The 16217-nt window shown below is 30.5% G+C and overlaps 1 protein-coding gene across 2 annotated transcripts in view; it reads right to left on the reverse strand.

Annotated features, from left to right (window-relative positions):
- Window positions 1–15498, reverse strand: part of LOC129960473 (kinesin-like protein KIF28) — an 84972-nt gene extending 69474 nt beyond the window's left edge. For both annotated transcript variants that reach the window (XM_056073936.1, XM_056073935.1), the window contains exons 1-3: window positions 15388–15498; window positions 1814–2078; window positions 1000–1195 (exon numbers count right to left, since the gene is read on the reverse strand). In XM_056073936.1, coding sequence (XP_055929911.1) covers window positions 1000–1048 — 49 coding nt within the window. In that variant the 5' untranslated portion in view covers window positions 1049–1195; window positions 1814–2078; window positions 15388–15498. The remainder of the gene's footprint in view (window positions 1–999; window positions 1196–1813; window positions 2079–15387) is intronic.
- Between the last annotated feature and the right edge of the window lie 719 nt (window positions 15499–16217).

Here is a 16217-nt window from a genome sequence, read left to right on the forward strand (position 1 = left end):
ATACTTAATAGTCACACAAAAGAAACTATATTATTTAGTTGAGCACATAAATATTTATTTACTTTGTAAAATTTTACTCACTAATTTCAATAAAAATCTACATACATGTCTACTATCTATGCTCATGAAAAAAAAAAATTAAAAACCTAACAATAACAAAATTAATCAAGGCATAGGAGAATGAACTCAAGATAACTCCTTTTCTAAATGCCCAGTTTGAATTAAAATACATAAGCAGTTTCAAGCTTCCCATAATTTTATTTTAGTCATTTGATTACGATTTTGATTTCAGAATTTTTCATCAACATTTACGGAGAAATTCTCATTTCTTTACTAAATAATTTTGTTGAAATGATTAAAAATCTATATAAGAATCTTTCGCGTTTAAATTTTCAGAAATCGTGCAAAGGTAGCGAATGCTTTAAAAGAAAAGTATAGTTCTTTTAAAAAATGAACTTAACCAGTAAAGTATGTAGTTGAAACTCACTGTCTCAGAACAAAAATATCTAATAATAATTTCAATGGTAAAAAATAATTTAGATTGATTTTTTCAAAGTACAAAATCTAGAATACAAAAAGAAGGAAATATAAATGCAGAGAAAGTTTTATTAAGTTCAGTTGATTATTATAATTTATATAATAAATTTAAAAACAAATGAGGTATTTTATCATAAAATCCTCTTATTCTTGAATTTACTCTTAATAGTTCTTTGAATGATTTAAAGGGGGGGGTGAGTAATAAAACGCCTAAATTTATCATTCAAATGTGCTGTTGAAAACCACAAAGCATGTTATTTCAATCATGCAAAATATGACAAATTCACTGAAACAATAACAATTTCAATAAAACAAATTAAAAAATCTGCATAAAAGCAGAATAATGCTAAATATTCAGTGTTTTTACAAGACATATTACTTGTTATTCACTAGAGAAGAAAGGAATAGAAAGTATTCAGTTTTTCATGCAAAAAAATAATTCAAAGAAATGAATAAAGGATATGAATGGTCGAACCCGCACCGCAACTCTTACGTTCTCCTCTTCAGGCATTTTTTCGATCTGAGTCAGAGAATCCTCCGGATCTTCATCGGAATGTTTGTTGTGAGCAAAGTCTCTAGGGCAACGGATCGATTACGTGGAAGATACCAGGACAGTTGCTTACAAATGACAATTCATTATCTTTCCTTGATGGTGTTTCTAATTAGAACAGTTTGATTATTTAATCATTAGTAGTTTCTAAATATTATATATAGAATGTCGTTGATTAGATTGTTAGCTTCTCTTCCCATAATTTAGTTGGAAACCAAACAGCACGGAGGTATTTAACTATTATTTTCATACTGTTAATATTGTAAAATGGCGTCGACTAACACCATACAATAGTTGGCAACATTTTGTTTTACGGCAGAAAGCGAGCAAATTATGAAGACTCCTTAAAAATTTGGGGGAAAGTACGGAAATATTTTTGGATGATTCAATTGCTCGAAAAAAATGAGATTTTAAAAAGGCACTTTTCCGAAGGTCTCCAGGGAAAAAGGGTTTATACCGAATATTAAAACAAAATATTATAGATGAATTCAAGTTAACATTCTGCATTTTTGTGAGATCTCGGTTTGAGAAAGTTTCAAAAAATGCTGGAAATGCACATTTATAATTGTAAAATGTTAAATAATTTGTGAATTAATTATAACAATTCAGTGGGAAAAAAGCTTTCTAATGGAAAAGGGCAAAATAATATAATGCCGATACTTACAACAAATGCTTGATCCAAAAATTTAATACAATAAAAGTAAATAAAAATATCAATTTCCTTACTTGCTTTCGAAAATACGGATCACTCTTCCTTCCATCTTTCCAAACCGGAAAATAAGAATCAAATTGTCCCGATTTATAAGAAGTGATTTCTTTTTCTTCATTGTATTGCCAACTATTCTTTACAAATTTTCTGACTGCTTTTATTTTATGACTTTGAATAGAATATCTTTTAAAGTTTCTTCGGATTGGGTGTATGATTGACATAAACTGAAATTATACGGGGCACCAAATAATCATTCAGGACAAGAAATGAAATGTCTTTCATCTAAAAAAAAAATATGAAATTATTTCACGGGCTTCAAAATACTGCATTTTACAGTATTTAACTTAAATACAGGAATAAGTTCCGCATTTCAGAAGGCTTCGCACTTCTGCAATAAAACAAAACCAAAAAAAAATAATAAGTAACTCACTTGGTAATATTATATTATATATGTAAACATAATTTCTTAAGCAGAATTGTGGCCGAAGACATAGACGCTTTGAATTTTTAAATTCGTTTTATTTCATCCCGGGAGGCATGATTTATGTACTAGCAGAAGCGACGAGCACACCGACACAGAACTACACAAGAGCGAAATGAGGAAAAGCTAATGAAAGATTTATCCCCGTGATTATATACTGTGAGATTTTGATAGGGATTTCTTTACACGTGTCGATTTTGGTAAGGGAATTATAGGGGTCTTTTAAAAGAATGTCTTATCTCGACAAATTTTTATCCCTTCATTCTAAGTGTGGGAATTTGTCGATGTCAACAATTTTACAGAGCTTCCATTGCAGTAATTAAATAAAAAAAGTGGGATTGGATCAGGAAATAAGAGAATATTTTGGAATGAGGTTAATATGGGCTGAATTAAGATAAAACTTTGGAAATTAATTAGGATTAAATAAAATTTTAAAATATTACATATAGATAGCACTATAACTGTCGTCGCAATGCCCTATTTCCCATCTGCCAAAATCTTCAGAACATGGTGATTTCTGTCATTCTTCAGATCTGTCAAAGAACACGACAAGGACTCATTTTCAGGAAACCCTATAATTATTTCTTTGAAAATTGTGCTGATCACTTGTAAACCTTTGAAATCCTGTCTTAAAAATTATGCAGTATGAAAGCGAAGATACTACAGAAGTTCGGGGATTACAAATTTCCTCAACCTCCTGGCGTCCGTTGTCAGAAATGGTTTGCAATCCAGTTACAGTTAAAAATAATGTAGCCAACATATAATGTTACTTTTCTGAACTTTTCACTGCCATAATCACACATCGTTTATTCCGAACCGCCTTGAGGCATGCAGATAAGTCTGAGTGACCGGACCGTCATGACAGCATTCGCGGAAACTAAGTTTAAATCCTAAGGGCCTTTATCAGCCATGGTACAACCCTTCCCGTGGCAAGCACGGTCAGTCGTAGGTATCTCCCAACTTCCATGGGTGGTCATTTCTGCACCCATGGAAGTAGGGAGAATCAACCAACATGCCGGAAATTTTTCATTCTCATATCCGAGTTGCCCCATACAGACTGGAGTTCCATTACCATAAATTCAAAACGTATGTCGCTAACTTACTGTCAGTCCGTAGAATACTTCATGACAATTCAATCACAAATCTGTACGAATATCTTTGTCCTCTTTATATAATTAGTGAACATGCTTGATTTTGTACACACCAGGCTGACAAATCCACCTCATCATTGTTCGTACAACATTATATATGCAATCAGCAGAGTGGTCACCCCGAACGTTTTTCGCATATTCTCCAATCAAGTATTCATCCACCATCATACCCGAATAAAATTGTGGACCTTGAGTAAGGCCACGAATACCTTGCATGGCACTGAGGAATGATAATTATGATTTAAAGATCTTCAGCTGAAATCCTGCATTTTTACTGAATCTGACGTGTGAAAGTGCATTTTGAATGCCTTTTGCGGAACAAGTGAAACCTAAAACTGACACGGAACTACAGTTGTGGTCGCAAGATAACATACTGAATTTCATTGATTTAAGTTATTGTGTTTACATGCATAAAAAGAACAGACTAACAGACGGACAGTCTGATTCAAAAATCGATAAGTATTTATATATTTTAGGAATAAAACTTGTATACCAAAATTCATCTACCTAGCTCTGCATTTTGTATTTATCGAGTTCAATACCCAAATAACCGGACAGACAGACGTGCTCTGAATGGATTTCGTTCAAAATTTGGTAAAAATCTACAAACTCAGCCATAAATCCTTATACCAAATTTTATCCGTCTAGCTCAAAACTTTGAGTTACCGTGTTCACAGACAGATATAATGCCTAAAATGTGCTTTCTGGACTCGTGGGGGTCTGAAGTGTGAAGATTCTTCAAGATCTCAAGATCAGGTGTTTTTTGTTTTTTTTTCCAAACTTTTTTACTCGCTTTCTTTACTTTATAAGTCTTTGAGCTTCCTCCTTCCCCCCATCCCAAATTTGGATATTCTTTTTCATTTTAATTTTTCATGAATTGATATGATTATTTTATATTGCTTTTTTGTGTTTTTACATTTTGTTTATTACATATTATTCATTTATCATTAATTATGTAAAAATTTGTATTCAATAAAAAATTCTCACTTCGTTCATCCATTTCTTGTCTGGCAATTTTTGGGTAAGTAGTGTGAGCGAGAGTGATAAAAAAAAGTTGACCTAATCATTCAGACTTGTAGATCATTTTGTGCATAGCAATAAAAACATTAAAACTCTTTGTAAGTGCTTCTAGTGGCGGAAATTTCTTAGAACTGCATCGGAATTTTGATGGGTCTAATATAATTACTTTGCTAACTATGCATTTTCGTGCAACGTAGGCATGATGTTCAGATAAATGTACAATATTCGTGCATAAATTGGTTTCTTTTTCCTCAAAGAAAAATATCATTGGATATCTACTGTTACATAGATAATGCATCATCATTTGAGCAGGATAAGCAAATAGTGCTTGTATTAATGCGCCATCTATTGGTGAAATTGGATATTAAAGTTTTATATAATAAATGTCAAGTACCCAGTGTAAAATCGCTCTTCTTAATCCCAATTTCGTTTTATTTAGATCCACTCTAGACCACTCTAAAGAATGAAAATTATTCTCCAATACTTTCTGGCCCTGCGATGCTAGTCGATATAACTTAAGTTCACCGATATCACCGATTCGGTTTGTTTTTAATTAATAATAAATGTCATCACGTGCATTTATATTACACTTTCCTGTTCCTAGATGGCAGCAAGTTCTGCAAGGACGTCTTATTCAAGGATTAATTGGGTTATAGCCCAGAATCACCCCTAAAACCAGAGCGCTTAAAAATTTACTAGATTTATTTATTGTTGTACATTGAACATAGATTACCTTAAATTACTAAATAAAAAAATTAATTCTTTAAATGAAGAATTTGAAACATATTTGATAAATTTGAAAAATCATAAATAATCTTGATTGCTGATACTTTTTATTCAATTCTTAAAAAATCTAAACATTATCAAAAAATTTTCACAGAAGAAACCATTTATAAATTAAAATGTAAGGAAATTATTTTATATGAGAGTAAAATTTCAAACTTGATTCATTTTAAATGTTTACTTTGGAACAACTGATTTCATTTTTGAATCGGAAGTTTTTAAACAGTGTAAGCAACATATTTTTAAGGTAGGTTTATAATTATTAATCGCTAAGATCTGAATATCTTAACTATTGATGACGACTTTTTGGTATTCGTCGATTTAAAATACTCAACCACAGAAATGTAGTTAAAATAAATGCGATTTATGAAATAATGATAATTCTTTTCCAAAATAGTGAGTCTTATCTACACTCTATTCCCATTATCTCAATAATTCTATGTCACTTAAAAAAGTAGTGATAAGCCATCTCTTATCCATGCCTTACGACCCATTCTCTCCCCAAATGAGATAAAGCTTTCATTCTAACTTGCAATTTGTATAACATCTATTCAAATATTAATCCTATATACAGAGTGTCTCAAAAACGACCGCCGCTTTCATTCCTTAAATATTGATCATAGACATATACTGTAAATTACAAAATGGCGTAAAAAAAGGTGTAAATGTTATGAAATCGATTAAAATGTTCAGGAGATTAAACTTCAAAAAATACAAAATTAAAATTTTTATAAGGACCCCGTACAAAAAAAAAAAAATCCCAATGAGAAAAATGTGCCCCATCCTCTAATAAGATCATGTACAAAATTTCAGCAATTTATCACAAAAAGTCTCAAAGATATGAAATTACATAAATGCTGAATTAAAACACTTCGATGCCTGGATATGAGATCGCAAAGAGGAAAAATCATGTCGGATGTTCGTGTTTTAGGGGTCGTACACAAATTAACAAAGAAAGTAATGATTGAATAAATAAATAATTTTGCTATTGATTAGTTCAAAAGTATTAATTTGTAAAAATAATAACTTAAAGGAAAGATTACATAAGTTTTTTTACAAGTTCATGGACTGTGCTATTTTTAAGTTATATTCTGTAATTCATGATATAAGATTTTAAACGTATTTAAAACTAAAGATATAACGCTTATTTTATTTCCTTATGATGCTTTCCTGAGTCGCGTCTTCTGCACTGAAGCTGTAAACATTTGCTTTTTAATTTGTGATTGACCCTTCAACTTTGTTTTAACATATCTGAGAATTTTCATGATAAGATTCTGAAATTTTGTACATGACCTTATTAGAGGAAGGGGCACATTTTACTCACTGGGAATTTTTTTGTACAGGGTCCATATAAAAATTTCAATTTTGTATTTTTTTGAAGTTTAATCCCTGAACATTTTAATCGATTTCATAACATTTTGCACCTATTTTTACGCAACTTTGTAATTTACAGTATATGTCTGTGATCAATATTTAAGCAATAAAAGCTGCGGTCAAGGGTTTTTAGACACCCTGTATACCTAAATTATTAGATTAGAAATGAATTGTTAAGCTTATAAATAATGAAGCCAGCCACCAAAATTTGTTACGCATACTGAAAATGCCTGTATAAAAATAACTGAGATGTATATTAAACGCCCTCTCGCATGTATGGTGTGAAAGTGTAGAGAGAGGAAGTTTTAGCCCTTATCATCTGACTTTGATTCAAAATTACTGCGCTTCAACGAGATCTATCTTAAAACCGCCCTAGTGTTTATTCAAAAGGGACTTTTTAATAAAAAGTTAAGTCTAAACGTTAAAGACAAAGATTTAATATTTGCTGCAATATCTTTTTTTTTCATATTTTCTTAAATGTGATTAGTGTTAAAACGAAAAATCATTTATTATAAACTTTGGATTTCCCTCGGTTTGTTTATCATAAAATATTTGCTTTGTTCTAAAAGTTGTGCAATTTTACTGCGCATTATTCAAAGTTATAGGGATTCAGGTTTACAAACAGAATGAGAAGCAACAGTTAATATTTATATTATAATTTTATATAATAAAATTATTAAATAGAAAATTATATTACTTCAGTAATAAATGATTCAGTCAAATGAATTTTATTTTAACTTCATATAAGACAGGAATGACACATTTTATGAATTTTGTATTTAATCTATCAGGAGCATTGCTAAGGTTTGAGTCGTGGAAAATACAGAAACCTAAAAGAAAGTAATGTTTTGTTTCTTTAAAACAGAGAAATTTCTATATATCAGGTTAGGATAGACCGAAGAGTGGAAAATCAGTCTACAATTTCAAACTTATGTTATTAAAAATTAATACAATTTCAAGTAATAGTATGCACAAAGAATTACAGATATGTGCAAAAGCAGATACGTCTTACTGAATATGGTGCACACGGCAGATACCAAATTTGCATCCCCCTTCTTTCGTCTTAAAATTTTACACATATTTTTGGAATTTTATGCTACTTAATTGTTTATTCGAAATATTTAAACGAAAAATATTCTTTTTACGAGTAATTATAAGTAGATATAGGGTTTTTTTTAACTTAGATTTAAGTGAAGATATAATCATCCACATTAGCCTTCTTTTTTTTTTTTTTTTTAATCCCTTTAAAAGATGGTGTTTGGTTTTTAAAAGGCAGATTTATGAGTTGAATTTCCTCTTAATAATAACGGTTATCTAAAAGTCTAATAGATGGCACTTTTTTTTTTTTTTGACTTTTTAAACTGAAAATTTTTAATTTGTAGGTTATTGTGCTCAATGTTCTGGCAGTAAGAAATTAACAATTTAATATACCTTATTTTTTTAGATAAGAAAATTAACGGATAGTTTTTTTTTTCTTTCCTACAAAATGAAAAATAATTCAAAGCACCTTTTTCTCATACTGACCCTCTTTTTTTCTATAAATAAATTAAAATTCCTTGGGATAAAAGTATAAAAAGGTATCGAATTTTCATGAATAAATTTTTAAAAATTATTTAATTAGAAATCCGTCTTCAGAATTTATACATTTACATCAAATTTATTTTTTATATATTAACATATACCCTATAACAGCAGACGGTTTAATTTGAACTGATAATTTCTATGCATAATATATTTATATTCTTTTAAGAATTGGCGAACTGCTTTATTTAACATACGCTTTAGTAAAAGAAAAAAAAACATTCAATGGAATTTCAAAACTTTTGCTCTAAATCCATATTTACAACCGCAGAAATCATTTCATTAATTAACCTTGATAAAATAAAATTATCAAACTTTCTAAAACAAAATTAATATAAATAGATTTAGGAAAAATGTAAAATCAATATTTTTTAATAAAGAATCTTTGGTATGCAACAAGTGGAAAAGCAGGTCAGGAACTGCCAAAACATTTTTGTATGTATAAAAAGAAGTCTAAAGGGTGGCATAGTAACGAATAATTAATGGGTAGTTTGATTTGCTGGTATTGTCCCAAAGGATAAAATTTTCGCTGCGGATATTTCAATTGTATTAACTTTCCTCCTGTAAGAGAAATTAACATTTATACTTTTAGATTTTTTTTTTTTTTAGGAGGATATTAAACATGAATAGGAATCATTTTAAGTTTATCTAGTAATGCATCAAACTCGGAAATTAGAATAAAATAAATTAAAAATTTGAATTTTACGCATTTCTAATAAAAATATCATCTGAAATTTAAATTTGGGGGAAGGTAAGTTATGCAACTGACAAGAGGATAAGAAGGAATCGGATTTCAGGCGGGTAAGTTGAAATTAATGTCGATAGGGCTCGGAGGCTGTGGATTCCTATCTTAGCCCCTTACGTCTATGGAATACATGTAAAAACATATTTAAATAACTCCCTCTAAATTGCCTAAATTTTTTAAGTAATTAGTTCAGTTATACTATTCAATGAAAATTCATTCTTTTTCATTGCAATTATTTGCAGATTTAGAGTTTGCCTATTGGTACTGTATCACCAAAAACGGAAAAAAGTCAACTTCTTGATATTGAACAAAAAAATTTAGGATATAGATCTCGTCAGAACTAATTTTTTTTTAATTTTAAGTAAAGAATTTTGAATTAATTTTATGAATAAATTCGTCAGTAATTATACTATCGTTGAAAAATTAAATTTTTAGGGAGCCAACACTTAAAACCAGATAATACAAGTCAAAAGCACTAGCCGTTTCCATCGAAAACTCTAGCTGAATATTCTAGCTAAGTAACATTAAATTGAATAATACCAAATACATAAAGAATAGAATTATTTTATTTAAAAAATTCATTAAAAGAAATATATCATTTTCATTAATTTTAATTAAAATTAGTTAATAGAAACTATCGATAATTATTTTATTATGATTACAGTATTATTAATAATAGCTTTTAATATTATTCAATTCCAATGATAAAAAAAAACTTTATAGTTATTTAGGCTAATAATTCCATTTGAATGTGCTGCTTTTGATGCCTTTTAGCGACCGGTTTGATGAATATGGGCGTTACTGTAGTTGATCAACGAAATGAATCAATAAAACAACGTCTTTTTAATGTGAAAACGAAATAGACTTACAAATTTTTTGTATTTCATCCAATTTGTCACAGAAAGGATTCTGATTTTTTTTTCTAAAGTATTTATTGAGCTTTTCATAATTATGGCAAGAAAGATTCCACCAAGGAAGATAAGTCTTATGCGACAATAGTTTAAATGAAATATTTTGGGTTATTATCTTAGTTGCATTCACCGTAATTCCTTCTATGGAACATTGGTTGGCATTATTAAAGATTACAAGTGTTTGTTGAGTGATCCTCGACCAAATATTTTTTTAGAATTACAACTGACACTTTCTACTATTACTGACCAGGAAACTATAGGGTTGTGATCGCTATCGAAAGTTGAGTTCATTATACAACAAGAGGTTTGTTTGATTATGAATATCAGATGAACAAAGAGCAAGATCTAAAATAGATTGAGTTCTTAGGAGACTGTGGGAATAGTTGTATTAAGAATTAGGTAATGCGAATAAGTTTGCCGATCAACGAAATTGTTACTCAGAGCTGATGAACGGGATGCTCCCAAACAGTATGATGCAAATCGCAGAAGATGAAAGTAGGCAAAGTCAAAGAAGTGCTTTGTTTGATCAATATCAAAACTTTGTGGAGCATATAAATTAATAATGTTAAATTCGGTATTCTGGAATTGTAATTTGACAGCAAAAAGTTCCAAATTCAAGTCTTCTTTAATATTGCTGGGGATTATTCTGCCGGACATATTAGCAGGGATGCCTATTAGAAGACCGCTACCCAGTCTATTTTGTCTGTGTGTACGAAAAAAAATTCTGTTTGGAAAGGAAAAGATTTCTGTTTCAGAAAGAAATGTCTCCTAAAAAACCCAAAAGGGAGAGGTAGAAAATGGAAGAATTTGTATGTCAAGGCTTTTTCCCCTTAATTCCATTGCAGAAAGGTCATAAAAAAGACATTTAAAAAAATTATTAGAAACTGAGCTCAGCTTGAAACTTTGGAAAGGACAAAAAGCAAAAGTAGATTTAAAAACAAGGAGGCTCGTAAATTCGAACCCGAAATTTGAAAAAAAGGGTAGGTAACTCCATTGTTAAGGAAAACGAAAAGCAAAAACCCTAACAAAAGAAAAAGCGAGCAAAACCCACCGAAAAAGAAAACCATTATTTAAATTCAACTTGCAGGACCACCTGCATCCCATTGCATCGGAATGCTCGTATTTGGAGCCACAACTTTCGTTGCTTTTTTTTTTTTTTTTCCTTCTCCCAAGGAATTTGTTTAATTCACCATGATTAAACATGCTGCCAACATTTTGCAATAATTTTTCAACAGTTTTTGGAAAATTTCAAGTAGCATATTTGTTTGCTGTTCTAATTTCTCCGTGATATTTTTAACTATAGCTTCAGTTTTTTTTGGTTTACAATTTTCTCGATTTCTCACAAACATTTGCTTTGACTGCATTGGAGTAATTTGACTTTGAGGATTGTTGGAAGAGACATCTGGTCTCTCCAATCGTTAGGTGGTTTCGACATTTAAATTCTAGCATTCTCTAAGGCAATGGGTACAAGATTATAATATCGCTGAGTGAGGACACTGACAATTAATACACTTTTCGGGAATTTGACAATGGGCATCATGTGTTTCACCCCATATGATAGATTTGTTTGTTGCAAATTCTAGTTGGATGCAAGCAGGGGAGGCGGCGGAGATTTGCCGACTGGGTGGCAAGACAAATCCCGACAGGGGGGCAAGCACAATTTCTCTAATTTGGCTTCAAAATAACCCATAACTAGTTATTACATTTAATTAAAAGAAGTATTATTTAGCTTTTTTTAATTCGTATATTGGCCCTTTCATTTTCAAAAATTTTCAAACATATTTGAAAAATATGTCTGCAAATTTCAATTTTTCTCGGTTTCTTTTATTGACCATTAAAAGATTGTTAATATTTGAGTCTTATTTTTTTATGAGATTCTTGAGATTTATTCGCCTAAAGATCTAATTTTGGAAAAAAATAGTAATATTTCATTCTAGATTGCACAGATAGAAATGCAGATAGTGCCAGAAATACGTGTCATGTTAAATGGATAAATGTATGTTCTTACCATGGAAGTTATATAAAATGAATGTAGAAACTAAATTCAGAAAGTTTTAAGAAATTCAAAATAATAAATTTTTAAAAAATCGATATTTTAACCAATAATCGATTTTTTTAGCATAGTCCCCTACCTAAAATAATTTTTTTATAAGAACTGCAACAACGAGCAGGAATTCGGATGCAATTCGAATCTGAGGCGAATAAGAGCGCGCACACAACAAAAATTTACTATAGTTCGGACACGAACAATATAGAATTCTGAAAAAATACAAATCTGTTATTTCTTATGAAGGTTGGAGAAAATATTTTGTAAATATAATTACAAACTTACTATTTTATATACGATATGAAAAATGCACTTGTGAAAAATGGACTATTAAAACATTAGGTTCCCCATGTATTTATTTTTCAATGTATATTTAAGATTAAAACCAGCTGGAGTTTTCGCTCTAAACTTTCTCTTACACTTTCTAATAAACTTGTCACGCCAGAGAACGCCTTAAATGGCATTTAGCGTACAAGAGTTACGAAATATACTATTTTGGCGAAATATACCATTTTTACTGAATCTGTTGTGTCATCCTTGGCGAGTTATTTAGCGGTTGATCCCTGGTATGCGCTAATAGTATCCAAAAATCGAATTTGTGTTTTTGGCTCGTTTTTCTCAACTAACTGAAACCAAAATTTGAAACAAAACTGCACTTGAAGTCACAAAATCACATAGCAAATTTGATATATTTAAGTCATTTGAATTCTCGAGCTTGCATGTTTCTGAATGTGCACGGATAGACTGCCAATCCATAACTCGATTTGGCTCATAATTTGACAGGAATTTATACTATAAATGTTAAATTTGTGTGCCGGATTTTATCGATCTATCACTCTTCGTTTTGTAATTATCGTGTTAACTTATATTCGAACAGCCGGACAAACGGACTTCCTCTGAGCAGAGCTTACTCAAAATTTGATAGAAATCTGCAAATTTGATGTAAAGACGGCATATCAAATTTCAACCGTCCAGCTCCGAGTTTTTTAAGTTATCTTTGACACAAACAGATAGACAGGTATTTTCTAAAAATATGCTTTTCGAATTCAGGGATTCGTCAAAATCTCGAGTTCAAAATTTTTGACGATTACTATACATTCCCTATACGTATACGAGAAAGTAAAAATCAATGCATTTTATTAAAGAAACACTTAGATCTTAAATATGAACTCCCGATTTGTTCCAAATAAGATATGCCATCTAATTAGGAAAATAAGTAAATTTGTATGTGAAGGGGTTAATATGTAATCTATAAATAATCTATGAATAACTATTTTAATCATTTTATCAAGTCAATTTTATCCAAAGTCTATTAAAAATTTAGAAGTATCTGCAATTATATAGATTTTCTCGCGATGAGTAATTGAAAGAAAAATGAAAAAGAAAAATTTTTTTAATGCGTTTTCGGATAACAGTTTTAATAGTGAATGCAGAATCTGAAGAATTTAAGTAGTAATTTATTTAATAAATTTAGTGCACACTTTGATAAGTTCTTTTAGTGTAGCTGAAAAACTTCCATACTACATACATTTATTTTTTGTAGTCAATTGAAGTAGGTAATACTTCTATAGTATAGTAATTGCAGCCTGTAAATTAGATTGCAAAAAACAGATTTTTAACGTTAAATAAATTTAATTCATAGTTATACAATTTACTTATTCCGGTGATTTATAATGAATTCACATAATATGGCTACAGGAAAGTAACTCTTCTTAGCATGCATATTGCACAAGAGTGTCAAGAGAAAAGAGTGTTTTATTAAATTTAGTTTAACCATTAGCTAGATTTTAGTCGAAGAATTCTCACAGTGAAATAAATAAAATAAATTTACCAAATTCCTTCCAGAGGTTGTAGCAGATAGATGAAAAAAATACGATTAATTTTAGAACTGTTATACATTGAATTCTGAATTAGGGAAAAGAACTATCGCCCTATCCATGTATAATATAAAAGTATATGTAACTCCACTTGCATTTAATCGAAATACTCGATGAAAATAATTATTTTTTTCTCGTAAGCTATAATAATACCTTAGCCGAAAGACAAAGATTAGTAGGCAAAAATGCGTCGTCTTATTCACTTATCAGCTTATTAATTATTCTGCTAAATATAGAGCAAATTATAAGCTGGATGATCGACATTTAAATCTGATGTCTAAAAATCTGCGGACTTAACATAGTCGGCATCCATCGCATTGAATTCTTAGTCTCCGATCAGAAATTTTTGGCAAAATGCAATATTTCTCATTCATCTGTCACCTTATCGGTACAAAACATAGCACAAATTATAAAACGAATGAACGATATTTGAATCAGATGTTTAAAATCTGCTGATTTACATCACATTTAGTTCATAATTGGCCTTCCAGAAATTGTCGCAGAATGCGATATCTTATTCACCTTGTCGGATATACTGCCAAGAGTAAAACAAATTATAAGTTTGATTAATGATATTTCAATCAAAGCCTAAAAATCTGTGGATTTAACTTCTTCGACATCCATCATATTACGTTCATAGTCGACCGAACAAAAATTGTCCTCAAAATGTGGCATTTTACTGATCTACCACCCTATCGATTATTTTTTTAAATAGTCAAATCATTTAACCGTTACTTGAATATTTCAACATATTAATTTTAAATTTGTTTTTAAATTACATTCGAGAATATGCAGCTCTCCACATCCATCCTGAAGTGGTGAAGATTTTTGCAGACGAATCTCTCAATCCCTCACCGACAGAGGGGGGGGAAGCGGTTGCCCCCTTGACGCCACCTCTGCATCATGCAAGAAACTGTGGCATTTCATGCATTGCCTTGATTTAACTATAAACTTCTGGATTTTTCGGTTTGTAAACCAAATCTTAATGGATTCTGTAAATGAGCTGCCGAGTATTGTAACGAGAACAGGGAGAGAATCTCGAGTCGAGTTAGATTTAACAAAACTTCTCATTTCAATAATTTCTTCATCGTTATTTCATGTTAGTTCCTCAGCTAGTTCTTCAAGAAGAGTTTGAGTGGGAATATCGAATATTAGGAATCCATCAGTCGCATTTTCCCAAATGACACCAGCCGAAACGGGGGGGGGGGGGCAAGAAATTTATTTAAACTTCAGATTTGAATCGTGAAAATAATCTCTCCTTGCCATGTGAATTTCATATTCAAACTATTACTGTGCCAGTTGATATGTTGCTTAATGTAGACTTGGATAAGAAATGGGTTTATACGAAGGATTTTGGATGAAACCTCTTTGTTGGTTTCTTCATATTGTCTTTGGACAATTCGAATAATGAGTTCATTAGTGGATTTTCCACACTTAAAGAAGTTTTCATTCGAAGTAGAATGCATTTTAATGCTAGTCGAAACCTGTATTATTGAAATGACATCAAGAGAAGAATCCGAAATAATAAGTTTCGAGTGATTCAGTTTAACAGAGTGAAGACTTTGCAGCTCTTGAATAGAATAAATAAATATATATAAGAAATTAGAGCAGAAAAGCTTACCTAATGTTCAGAAGATAAAAACAAAAAGCTGAGGGGAACAAAATTAATTGGAAAAACCAAACTTTGAGAGCACACAGCACGAAAGCCACCCACGTCCTTATCATACTTCCTGCCTAATCTTCTGGCGCTTATTAAAATTAATGTTACATTTCCGCGTCGTTGTAGCAAGTATTCCAATCTAATCACTTCAAATTTAACTCTTGCTTAGTTATTTAAAGTGTGAATGTTAATTTCCTATAAGTCACAATGATTTCCTCCGAAACCTTTCTAGTGAAGCTAATATTACAAAATTTGTCCTCTAAATTTCCGACAGTGATCACAGAACTGTAAAAAAAACTTTAATCAAAGAAACACATTGCTCTAATTCGGCTCCTAGGACACTCCACAATTTCATGAAATAAGACAGCGGCTTATAACTTAAAATCTGTTTCAAGAACAATATTTATAAATTACTTGGATCGCATTTGAAGACTTTTTTTTCTATAGAAAACACAAATTTCTAAAAAATGAAAAAAAAAAGTTTTCTATATATTTATATGATATTCTTTGTAGACAAAATATACTCTAGGATATTAGTCAATCAGTTATCTAATTAATAATTTACCCTGCGTAGCACAAGGCTTTTGCAGCAAAAACTGTGTAACCATGGCAACAGAAAAGTTCTGGCTGTATACACTGCTGAGATAAACGAGTAAACACAGTCTGTAATATTTTCCCGCCTATCTGTAATTTCCAGAGCTTGGAAGTAAGTAATATTTCATTCTGTAGAGAATTTCGGTAATTTCGTCAGTGGTTATTTCAAAATTTGTTTGTTCCTAAGTGAAAAATGA

Source organism: Argiope bruennichi, chromosome X2 (genome assembly GCF_947563725.1).
Source record: "Argiope bruennichi chromosome X2, qqArgBrue1.1, whole genome shotgun sequence".
NCBI lineage: Eukaryota > Metazoa > Arthropoda > Arachnida > Araneae > Araneidae > Argiope > Argiope bruennichi.